General features: G+C 43.8%; 1 protein-coding gene across 1 annotated transcript in view; it reads right to left on the bottom strand.

Moving 5' to 3' along the window:
- Positions 1-13,335, bottom strand: part of LOC110530265 (receptor-type tyrosine-protein phosphatase N2) — a 155,251-nt gene that overhangs the window by 64,219 nt on the left and 77,697 nt on the right. The window contains exon 14 of the mRNA XM_021613182.3: positions 1,485-1,549. Within this exon, the coding sequence (XP_021468857.3) occupies positions 1,485-1,549 (65 nt within the window). The remainder of the gene's footprint in view (positions 1-1,484; positions 1,550-13,335) is intronic.

Below are 13,335 nucleotides of genomic sequence, written 5' to 3'. Positions count from 1 at the left end.
GCGTTGCAGCACAAGGGACTGACTGGGATTAGTGGAAACTACTCCAGGACAATTATAATCTGAGTTCTGCCCAGACTCCTTATCTCACTCCACTCATAATTGGACCCATGTAGAAGAAGTGTGGAAACAACAAGGTTTGTGTCCCAAGTGGTACCCTATTATCCTATGTACTGCCCCCATAGGGCTCTGGTCCAAAGGAGAGCACTATGTAGGGAAAAGGTTCCTTTTGGGATACAACCGATGCTCGAGTTGGCTAATGTAAAAACACAGCAAGCTATAACAATAGATGTGTATTTCTGTTCTATTTAAAACTCAGTTATTACTGAATTAAATGGGTACTTTGGCCACCATCACCTGTTTTGACTCATACAATCTATAATGCGTAAAAGATGTCCAACAGAACATATGTACAATTCAAAAATCTTGAAGGTGGGCACTTTGCAAAAACCTAACTCACTCTCCCCTATCTGATCACAGTAGATATCAATCAATCTCAGTGTTCTGAGAGAATCCATCTCAGAACAGAATGGTGAAATGGAGTAACTCTCTACCTGACCAATGCAAGGCCAAGGAGTGGGAGATGGGGGCAGCAGTAGCAGTGCAGCACCAGACATTATCTGAATATGCCTTATTTGTGTCCCAAATGTACCCTATTCCCCACATAGTGCAGTACTTTTTACCAGACCCCTATGGGCCTGGTCAAAAGTAGTGTCCTTCATAGGGAATAGGGTGCCATTTGGGACACAACCCTTCTCTCTCACAACAGCAGTTCAATTGGTGATAATAGGGTCCATTCTGGCTAGGTATTGAATTCCCTCCTCCCTCGCTCTCATCTCTGTCTCTCTCACCAGACGCGTTGAGCTCATCCCTGCCATTTTGATTGACGGTGTGAATGTGACACAGTCATTGAGGCAGAATTACTGCTGAATCAATAACAGAGAGAGGAGAGACACTCCACAGCGTATTTAATAGAGAGGTAGCAGAGAATGGTAATGTTCACGAGTGGAGCCCAGGAGAGCCAGCCAGTCAGAGTGGGTCCTAAGAATGGAGGCTCGGTAACGGTGCTTTTGCAACTGGTGCATAAAGGTGCTTTATAAGTGCCGAGCACAGAAAATAAAGAATTAGTCAGTTTGTTTGCGCTACGGTCACTATTTCTCTTTCACACAGAATCTGTCAAAATATTTAATTATGCTCTAAGGAAAGTGTACTTCTTCACCCATGGTGCTTTGCTGTAGCACCCCACGAGGAAAACACTAAAATAAATGACATAGGACAATTTAAACTATCAAAAATAATCTCACAGTCTGAGATCATGGCTGCTTTCCAAATGGAACTCTATTCCCTATATACTGCACTACTGTTAACCAGAGAATATGGGCCCTATTGGAGGCACTACCTGCCCTATGGGCCCTGGTCAAAACGAATGCACTACATAGGGAATAGGGTGTCATTTGAGTCAAACCCATAGAAAGAAGGGAACTTACATCTGTGATTCCAGCCTCCAGAATGATCACCTTGGCCTCCTTCTCCACTGCATCCTTCTGGCGAACTGTGAAGGGGAGAAACAGCAGCATTTGTGAGACAGAGGCGTCAATCACTCTTACAGTAGAATGTGTGGAGGAGGTGGCAGTAAGAGAAGCAGCCGTCACTCCCAGAGGAAACAGACAGGCCATGTCTGCGTTCCAAATAGCACCCTGTTCCCTATATAGTGCACTACTTTTGATAGAAGCCTATAGTACACTATATAGGCAATAGGGAGCCATTTGGGATGAATTCACAGACAGATCTCTACTGTCTAGAAAATAAGTGTCTACAAAACAAGGTCAAGACCATGAAGGACATTATTAGATGTCTTTCTATCAGTACATTTTTCCTCAATATAATCTAACAGTGCAAGTTATTAACCAATTAGATCGAGTAGAAATAGATTAGTAGATAACAAGTACAGGTAGATTTACCTAAAGGTTTATTTACCTCTCGTACTGAACTAGCAATAAGCATCTTCTCTGTCTGAATTCTCTGAGTTATATCTCTTTTTGCAAGAGTTGAATAACCGAAATAGAATTATAAAACTCCTGTTGAACCTTCCTTCCTCTGCCTTAAGAGGAAATCATTTTGAGGTTTAATTGAAATTTGACAGGACTCATTTTACAGGAAGAACAAAATGTTATGAAAAACTGTTCATAAATTAATTCACTATGTTTTCCATGTGAAAGCACCTCCTTTGTTGACACATCCGGCAGATAAAGGATATGCAAATAACCTGGGGAGAGCTCGAATGTGTCTCAAATGGCACCCTATTCCCTTTATAGTGCACTTCATTTTACCAGCGCTCATAGGGCTCTGGTCAAAAGTAGTGCCCATAGTGCTCTGGTCAAAAGTAGTGCACTATGTAGGGAACAGGGTGCCATTTGCGACGCAAACCCTCAACTCTATATAATGTTAATCTAATTAGTGTTTTAATCAATCACAGCAATTATTTGCTCTCGCCAATTTATACAGAGTCCCGTATAATTACGTTGTGCGGCTTCAGATGGGTAATTTGATTGAGGTTCTCTACCTCCTTGGTAAACTGAACTCTGAACCCGAGGAGGGGAGTGTGACCACCTTGTCTGCCGTGGTCGGTCCTGTCAAAGAGGACGTCTTAATAATGCTGTCACAGCACACCACCTGGGCTACACACACACACTTAGTGATGAGCACTTTCCGTTTCCACTGAACTGTTTCCACTGAACCGTTTCCACTGAACCAGTCAGTCTACAACTCCATGACCATTACACTACTGTTCAGTAAATGCACCGCAGAGAGGACACTAGGGCGCAGCTAGTGGTAACGTATTGCCTTTGCAAGTGAGGTTTAATTCACAAAGACATGCCCATGAAAGACATGGACATTAAAACCCATACAAGATCAATTAACTACAACCACACACCACAGCCTGATGAGCATACAATAAACAATCAAACAAATAAATAATCAAACAAATAAACAGTCAAACAAATAAATAATCAAACAAGTAAACAGACAAATGAACATGAAAAGACTCCCCATGCTGTCCATGGGAGGGATCCAACACAGCAACAAGTGTGACTTCTCTTCCTGGTACTAGGATGTTCATAGTGAGGGTGAGTTAATTAAAGCCAGCCAGTCTCTCATTAGACAATACTTTTGTCATCCCAACACCACAGTGTGGAGCATGGCTCCCCCACATCCAGCCTCCTATCTCCTCTCATCTCCTTTCTCCTCTCCTTTCCTTTCTCCTCTTTTCACCTCTCCTTTCTCCTCTTCTCTGCTCTCATTTTTCCTGTCTCCTCTCTCCGCTCCTTTCTCCTCTCCTTTCCTCTTCTCCTGTCCTGTCCTCTTCACTTTTCTCATCTCCTTTCTCCTCTCCGTTCCTCTTCTCTCCTCTTCTCTCCTCTCCCATCTTCTCCTCTCTCCTTTTCCCCTTCATCTCCTCTCCTTTCTCCTCTCATCTTTCTCCCCTCTCCTCCCCTCTACTTTCTCCTCTCCTCTCTTATTTCTCCTCTCTCCCCACTCATCTCCTCTCCTCCTCTCTCCTCTCCAAACGAGCAGCAGCCCAACTAGAGCTCGGCCATAATGAGCAGGCTAGTTTGTACCACACTGAGTGATTCCAAATCACAACCTGCATGGACGGATCTTTCAAACTACTAACAAACTACAAAAAGGGCGAGGGCAAATTGGCAATTGTGTTTACAGTTTGCACACCTGCAGGTTTTGGAATAAGTCTGAGACATGATATGACACATTTTGAATAGAAATAGCAAAAGTTAACTACACAGATTCTCATTGCATGTCCTGTAAGAAATCCACATTCACATCATTCCATTCTACATATACCATTGTCAGTACGCTCCATCTGATGCCGAATGTCACATTTCCAATACATGTTGAATAAGAAACAGGGGTACCAGGAGAAAAATAGCTTGTTCTTCATCTAAAAAAATACATAGGGGTTTCATTTGTCACCCTGGCCTTCATGTCCTGAGTTCTGCTTTATGTTAACTCAATGTATCAGAGGCGCCTTGAGGGGAACAAAGTAGACAGGATTCAAAAAATGCTCAATTTTTCACCATTGACTGAAGGAAAAGGCCTGGGTCTATGAGTTCACAGCCCAGAATGGGATGCTGTGTCGCACCAGGGACTGTTTCTGAGCACATTTGAGGGCGGTAATGAGAAGAAAACAACCGCCATCCTTCAAAGGCGAGGAGCGAAGAGGCACAACACCATCGCTTGCTGACACACTACACGGATGTAATCACATTACCTGATCATGATAGCAGTGATCCCTGAACAAATTAAAATATAGCACAGCGTGTTTTCATCTCTGAAATGTTGTTTTAGCCAAGTAACAATATCACTGTCTTGTGACTTTAAAACAATATTACGAGATAGAGAGAAGGGAGAGAAAAAAAAACACAACCATGGTAAGTTATAGTATTTCTATTTTTCCTGCCTGAACCTTCATTTTGTGTAAAGACTCTTTTTTTCCCCATCCCCAACAACCGGCTATCCATGACAGCCCGTTGCAAATACAGATGTCAAAACCAATTCCAGTGTCATTTTTCTAAATGTTTTAATTAGATATTATATTTGGGGGTCTCACTTGCATTAATTTGATTTCTGAAATCAACATTTCAGCCTTTAATCTGTTTCAAATGATGTTTTTCACCAATCTCCAACACCCTAGCCTTATTGCCTCCAGTAATATAAACTGCAATATGAAGCAATGAGCAATTAGAGAAGACTTAGAGCATCACAAAGACAATGCAATATGTCATCAAATTAAAAGCAGGGGGTAAAATGGCATCCCAGGCCAGCTGGGGCAAGGAGCCATTACCTCTCTGTGGAGGAGGAGAGAGCAGTACTCCATCACACACGGTCTACATCCCAAATGACACCCTATTCCCTGTATAGTGCCATAGAGCTTTGGTCAAAAGTAGTGCACTATGTAGGTAATAGGGTTACATTTGGGACGCAGGCACCGTCTGCCAGCTGAATAATGGCAAACAAGCAGAGCACCATCTCTATCTAAACATTTATCATCACTCTCCTCTGTTCCACTGCTGTACAGCTCGTCACGGCATCACAGCACATGGGAGAGGACATAGTGGTCACAGTACAGAGTTGTACTGGGAGAGGTATCGATAAAGCATCTGTTGTTATTGGAGTCTGGTTTACAACGGTATTGGAATGATTTTCATGTCACATTTTACACACGTTACTGCAACTATTGTAATTCCAAATAACTAAGAACATATTTGTGGTTGTTGTGTAATGATGTGCTTGGTCTCGATACAGATGTTCATAACACAGCAGTCAATGAAAAAGGTGAGCAATTTTGTGTCGCCAAACCCTTTATTTTGTTGTTAATATTTTCTTTGGGTATTGGATGGTGACATTTTACAGAATGTTGCCACCCCACATTGGCAGTTATGTTTCTGTTGCAGTTAAATGCAGGTTCTAAACAGTGATGAGAATGTCCACAAAACATCTGATTAAGCTCTTAATGGGGTCTGCGTTCCAAATGGCACCCTACACCTTATATAGTCCACGACTTTGACCAGAACCCTGGTCTAAAGTAGTGCACTGTATAGGGAATACGGTGCCATGTAGGAGGCGGCCTATGACACAAACAACCCTCCTACACAGGGTAAACAACAACACCCATGAACTGAAGCTACTGCACAAACAAGTCACACAGACTAGGACATCGCAGCCTCACCTTCCAACAGCAGATTCACAAATGTTCAGGAAGGGAGGCAGGGAGGGAGGGAGAGACGGAGCATTTCGTTTTGATAAGTGGAGGTGATGATGATTCACACATAGAAGGTAAGCAGCTAAAACTGGGACAGACTGTATCAGCCCATCCACAGCAGGGATCTGAATCAAAAGGCAGCACTCACAAAGACAGAATCATAAAGACATTGCACTTCATTGTCAAATAGTCAAGCTACCTTTTCTGCTTACCATGACACTGCTTACCATGACACTGCTTACCATGACACTGCTTACCATGACACTGCTTACCATGACACTGATTTCTATAATACTGGCTGTACTAGCAACACAAACCATGCCCATCAGTGGGCTGTGACAGTGACAGTAGTCTAGCCTGTTAGCCAGTACAGAACACTAGCAGCTGTAGACATAACACCACAGGGAGTCCCAGGAAAGTCTCCTGATAACACCAAACACCTTGTCTACATTCCAAATGGCACCCTATTCCTTATTTAGTGCACTATGTGCTCTACTTTTGGCCAGAGCACATGGGCCCTGGTTAAAAGTAGTGCACTGTGGAATAGGGTGCCATTTGAGATGCAGACAAGGTGTTTGGTGTTATCAGGAGACTTTGTCCCAGACAGCCGGCTCTTAGACCCGTCCTTCAGGAACCATTAACACACCACTTCCCACATAACCAGGCCTGAGCCAATTGGACACTGGGAGGAAGGAGATATACACAGTTTATTAGGTACACCACCTCGTTCATGAAAATGGAACGCTCCAACAGACAATGAGCCACGTGGCCATGGTTTGCTATATAAAGCAGGCAATCAGGCATCGAGGCATTCAGTCACTGTTCGACTGAATGTTAGCATGGGCAAAATGAGTGACCTAAGCAACTTTGAGAGTGGTATGATCATCGGCGCCAGATCCTGTATCTCAGATATGTACGACCTCCTGGGCCTTTCACGCACGATAGTATCTAGGATCTACTAAGAGTTGTGCAACTAACAAAAAACATCCAGTCTGCGGCAGTCCTGTGGACGAAAACAGCTCATGGATGAGAGAGGTCGAAGGAGAATGCCAAGAATCGTGCAAGCTAAAAGGCGGACCACAAACAAATAACGGCGCAGTACAACAGTGGTACGCAGTACGACATCTCGGAACGCAGAAATCGTTGATCCTTGTCAAGGACGTGCTATTGCAGCAGACAACTACACCGGGTTCCACTCCTATCAGCTAAAAACATCCTTGACAAGGATCAACGAGTTCTGCGTTGCATCACAGCCTGGTACGGCAACTGCTCAGCCTCCGACCGCAAGGCACTACAGAGGGTAGTGCGTACGGCCCAGTACATGTACTGGGGCCAAGCTTCCTGCATTCCAGGACCTCTATACCAGGTGGTGTCAGAGGAAGGCCCTACAAATTCTCAAAGACCCCAGCCACCCCAGTCATAGACTGTTCTCTCTACTGTCGCATGGCAAGCGGTACCGGAGTGCCAAGTCTAGGACAAAAAGGCTTCTCAACAGTTTTTACCCCCAAGCCATAAGACTCCTGAACAGATAATCAAATTGCTACCCAGACTATTTGCATTGTGTGCCCCCCCCCAACCCCTCTTTTATGCTGCTGCTACTCTCTGTTTATCATATATGCACAGTCACTTTAACTATACATTCATGTGCATACTACTTCAATTGGGCCGACCAACCAGTGCTCCCGCACATTGGCTAACCGGGCTATCTGCATTGTGTCCCACCACCCGCCAACCCCTCTTTTACGCAACTGCTACTCTCTGTTCATTACATATGCATAGTCACTTTAACCATATCTACATGTACATATGACCTCAATTAGCCTGACTAACCGGTGTCTGAATGTAGCCTCGCTACTTTTATAGCCTTGCTACTGTATATAGCCTCGCTACTGTTATTTTTCACTGTTGATTTTATTTCTTTATTTACCTATTGATCACCTAATACCTTTTTTGCACTATTAGTTAGAGCCTGTAAGTAAGCATTAGGTCTACTGTTGTATTTGGCACACGTGACAAATAAACTTTGATTTGAAAACAAGAAGCTGCTTCAGTGGGCACGCGATCTCCAACACTGGACAATTGAGGAAAAACATAACTTGGAACATGACAAAGAGTTCAGTTTACTTGCCTGCACAGTCCCCAGACCTCAACCCAATAGAGCATCTTTGGGATGAGACGGAATGGGCTGTTCGCAGCATGAATGTACCACCGTCCAGTCTGCAGACCTTAAGCATGATGGGATGTTAATTACTTCATTAACTTAAGGAACCACACCTGTGTAGGAGCACCATCTTTCAATCTATTTGGCATCCCTCAATTATTTGTGTTTCCTTTCCTTTACCTGTAGAATACATCCCAAATGGCACCCCATTCCCTATATAGTGCGCTAGTTTTGACTAGGGCCCAATAGGCTACCATTTGGGATGCAAACATAGCCTACTACTCAGTAGGAAGTCATTTGAAGCCGCAGTATAATACTGTTTCCTTCAGACTGAAGATATGAGAAAATTTGAGAACCACTTATTGGCAGGAAAATTCACACAGACTGACAGCACTTAACACCTATCTCTCCCTCTCTCTCCCTCCCCTCTCTCCCTCCCTCCCCTCTCTCTCCTCTCTCTCTCCCTCCCCCTCCCCTCACTTCCTCCCTCCCCTCTCTCCCTCCCCCCTCCCCTCCTCCCTCCCCTCTCTCCCTCCCCCTCCCCTCACTTCCTTCCTCCCTCCCCCCCCTCTCCTCTCCTCTCCTCTCCCCTCACTTCCTCCCTCCCCTCCCCTCACTCCCTCCCTCCCCTCCCCTCCCTCCCTCCCTCCCCTCCCCTCCCTCCCTCCCCTCTCTCCTCTTTCTCTCTCCTCCATTTTAGCACCTCCGATGGGTGACCTTTATGTCTGACTCAATTCTCCAGCTGATTGAGTGGATGCATCCCAAATGACCTTTATAGTGCACTACGTTTGACCAGTGCCTCATTTGGGACGGGCTCAGTGAGTGAGGACCGGCAGCAGCCAGCTCCTGCTCGCTCAAATATTATTGCTGCATGATCACTCAAGCATTTTAAAGACCCTCTGACAGCCCAATGCATTTCAATGGTCCAATAAAGGCTAGAGTAGAAGATAGACAAATATTTAGGGTTCAAACTGTAAAATGGTTCATTCATAGTGTGAGAAAAGCATAATTGTATTTTTAACGGATGTTATGCGGAGGTGTAAGCAGAGAAATTGACAAAACGCTACACAAGGTTATCTGGTACTTTCAAATGTGTCTGTAGCCTATCAGTGTGTGTGTGTTGGAGTGAATGCATGCGTGAACGTGTGTATCTGCCTGCATGTGTGTGTGTGTGTTAGTGAAGCACAGCAGAGAGACTTAAAGCCTTCTGGCACAGTTCCATGGTCAAGGCCATCTCTGCAGGAGATGCACTCACTGGGGAGCTTGCTGTACAGTCAGAGCCGTTCCACAAAATTCCCACTCACAGGGAATGTCTCCTATTATTGCTGCAGGGAGGACAGGGGCTGACACACTGGGAAATCCTTGAGCTTTCAATTGTTTCCAAGCCCTGGAAGCCTCCAAACCCAATGTTAAAAGGCTATATCTTAGACTGTGCTGGTTTTGTTCATATTGTTCATATTATGGCAATTGTCCTCGGTTTTTCAGACAGTGACTTCTGCTTATTATAAACAATCCATTCTGTATGACAGTCTTTTGTGTCAAATAATCAATATGTGCACACACGTTCGAAAATAGAATACTTAACAGCAAGAAAATAAACACAGCAGGAATGAATTCAACTTGCATATTGCTCAGAGCTCTGACAACGGTGTTACACATGCTTGGCATGTCAAGTCCAACCAGATGATTTCACTAGTCTTTTAGCACAGTCGTCCTGTGAGGTCTGTACATTTCCTGCATTTCCCTGTGCCAATAACACTGCATTCCGGGACAGCTGTACACACTCGAGTGGACACCTGGAGACCGCAGTGATGTCACTAAGAGGACAGGACAGCAGGGGAGCACACCTGGATCACCATAGCCCAGGGCCACAGACAGACACAGGTGCTGATGAGTAAATCTGTGTTAACAGAGGCTTCACATCAATACGCGATCCTCCCAGGACAAGTCCTCCTGTCCTGCGGCACATAATTACAAACCCGGGTACTAGCTGGAGGAAGAAGATGTGATCCGTTGAAAGGTCTACACAAATCCCATGGCAGTGGATGGAACTATCAAGGGACATCTGGGTGAAGAGATAGCAATGGAGGACTGTTTACTTTTTTCCCCCCACACGCAGCAGCCTAAAAGAAGATACATTGTAATGGCTGAAACCATATGAACACCTTCAGGAGGTACGGGAGGCTGGAGACTGGCCAGACGCTGCCTGTACGAGCGGTTAGATCGCTGGCTCGCTCACTTCGTTTTCCCCTAAGAAATGGAGCCCACGGAGTCCAGATTGTAAATAAAAGAAAGCCTAGGGCAAACCTGGCTGGCTCTGACTCCTGCCTGGCTCTTCAGACGCTAGCTGACTACAAAACCAAGGCACTAGGCAGTGTAGTGAGTCACTGGCAGCATAGCGCTGGCAGGCAGTGCCTACTCAGTGTAAACTCCCTAACTCTGTAGGACGGTATCAAAGGATGAGAGAAGCAGAGCTCCGTACCCCCTAGAGCACATATCCAAGGCCTAGCTATACCTGGAGGAGAGGAGAAACCAGTTTACCACACTGTGTTGAATCCTAGTAGATCTATACTGGTCCAGGGAGACGCTGCATTTCTGTCTACCTCCTACACCTCTGACATTAGGTCAGCCACATAACGAGAATATGTTCATGAATATTCTCCTCTGCTATACGAGAATATGACGTCCTCGATACCCCTCCCCCACTCTTCTCTTCTCCTGCCCCACCTTCAATGGTGTTTCTTCTGGAGTGGAGCCTGTGTGTGTGTGTGTGTGTGTGTGTGTGTGTGTGTGTGTGTGTGTGTGTGTGTGTGTGTGTGTACGCTTCCAGACACTGAAATGAGCTGTCTCTGTTTCCCGTCTGCCCATCGGCAAGTGGGTACTACTTGTTCAGACACTGAGCTGTACTAGAGGTCTTCTCTCTCTCTCTCTCATACAAACACACAGCCAAATTGAAGGTATTAGCCAGCCTACTGATGTCCCCACGAGAGAAGACAGAGGAGGGTGAGGTGTATACTGAACACACCCACGAGAGAAGACAGCGGAGGGGGAGGTGTATACTGAACACACCCACGCTCTATCCCTCAGAACTGAGTCAGGAAAAGGCTCACCGAAAAAAGAAAAGAATACAAAATATACCACAGAATCCTAGAAAATATTAGATTCCTATTTCAAGGAATCCCCCGTATCAGGCGGTAGGCACTTGAAATCCAGCCATTACATTTTCATTTAGATGACTAAGGCGACGTTCCAAAGGGCACCCTATTCCCTACATAGTGCACTAATTTTGACCAAAGCCATATGGGCCCTGGTCAAAACTAGTGCACAACTGTGTATATGGAATAGAGTACCATTTGGGATGCAACCATGGCGGTTGTGATTTCTTGGGGAAATAGAAGTCAGACAGTTGATCTAGAACCCAAGGTGACCTCATTAACAGCATTTGTTCTGGTTGTCATGACAAATCAAACGCCATGTCACTCAAACCCAGCAAGCCAATAGGAAACCCTGACACTGTCTGCTGGAATTCTCTTTGACCGGCAGAGCTAAACTACAATGCCAATTGGGACGCAACCAGAAAAGGCAAAGATGACCCATAGTTGACCTGGCTGTATCAACATCCATAAGCTAAGGTTGCTAAGTTTACACACTGTGGCTGCAAAGCAGAGTTTATTCATCACGTTGTTAGGCAGTCTTCTCAGCACCTTGTGATCTCTAGAATAGCTATGTTGGCGCTATATCACTGTAAACGACATAAAAATGGACAGTTACTGCATTACAACATTACTGTAACAACCAACCTTATGAGCATAGATTTACACCTTTACTGCTTAATTTCACCTAGGAAATGTCTATTACAACTCAGAATTACTGCATTGAAATCCATTATTAAAAGGGGAAAGTGGAAACTATCTTCTAGGGTACTTAGCTAGTTTTCATAATAGAATGAGCAATTGTGAGTAACTTCTCATATTTTCTTCACAAAGAGAGAGATTACATTTAGTTTCAAATAAAACATATAAATACATTATATATACTGCATAAACTGGGTGCTTCGAGCCCTGAATGCTGATTGGCTGACAGCCACGGGTATGACAAAACATATATTTTTACTGCTCTAATTATGTTTCTAACCAGTTTATAATAGCAATAAGGCACCTTGGGGGTTTGCCGTATCTGGCCAATATACCACAGCTAAGGGCTTTATCCAGGCACTCCGGGTTGCTTCGTGCTTAAGAACAGCCCTTACCAGTGGTACACTGGCCATATATCACACACCCTTGTGCCTTATTGCTTAAGGGAACCACACTGACCTAATTTACCTGTAATGTATATAATAATATTAATATTTATATATGAATAGTGTGTAAATAGTGTTTTTGTTGTCTATTAGTGTCTTTCCTATACATAACTTTTTTTATTTACATTTTTAATTTATGGTAATATCTTACGTTTTTCTTGAGTATTACTGTTCTGTGCTTTGTCATGTATTTGTACATTTTATGTGGATGCCAGAAAGAGTAACTGCTGCATGTGCAGTATCTAATGGGGATCCTAATAAACGTAACACTGAGCAGTCACAAAGAACGTTTACGAAGTGCGTTGTTTCAATACTGACAGGATCGAAAGAAAAGGCAGGGCTGCTCTCTGATCAGCTTTCTCCATTCAAATCTTACCGTCACATTAAAATGATTCCATAATGCTGACGATGGATCAGCTCCTAGAGAGTTATCACCTCACGGCTGCAAATATTTGAGGCGGCTTATTCTAATGCTTACACTATAATAATCCACTAAATCACAGGATTATTTGGAATATCATTGCGCACATGTTGTTACACATCATGAAATAAATTGAGGCACATTTTACAATACCTTAAAAATAGAACTCAGTTGACTGAACATGACATCGATTTCAATATATTAGGCCGATGTGGCCTATAGCCCTGCTGTATACAGTGCTTTGGAAAATATTCAGACCACTTGACTTTTTCCACATTTTGTTACGTTACAACCTTAATCTAAATTTGTTTAAATAGAAAAAAAATCCTCAGCAACCTACACACCCCATAATGACAAAGCAAAAACAGGTTTTTAGACATTTTTGCAAACGTATTCAAATATCCAATATCTTATTTACATAAGTATTCAGACCCATTGTTATAACTCGAAATTGAGCTCACGTAGATCCTGTTTCCATTGATCCTCCTTGAGATGTTTCTACAACTTGATTGGAGTCCACCTGTGGTAAATTCAATTGATTGGACATGATTTGGGAAGGTGCACATCTGTCTATATAAGGTCAGAGCAAAAAAAATAAAATCAAAATAAAATTTTATTTGTCACATACACATGGTTAGCAGATGTTAATGCGAGTGGAGCGAAATGCTTGTGCTTCT

This window comes from Oncorhynchus mykiss, chromosome 8 (genome assembly GCF_057628025.1).
Source record: "Oncorhynchus mykiss isolate SJ-2025 chromosome 8, ASM5762802v1, whole genome shotgun sequence".
Lineage (NCBI taxonomy): Eukaryota > Metazoa > Chordata > Actinopteri > Salmoniformes > Salmonidae > Oncorhynchus > Oncorhynchus mykiss.
This window is presented reverse-complemented; position numbering and strand designations above follow the sequence as displayed.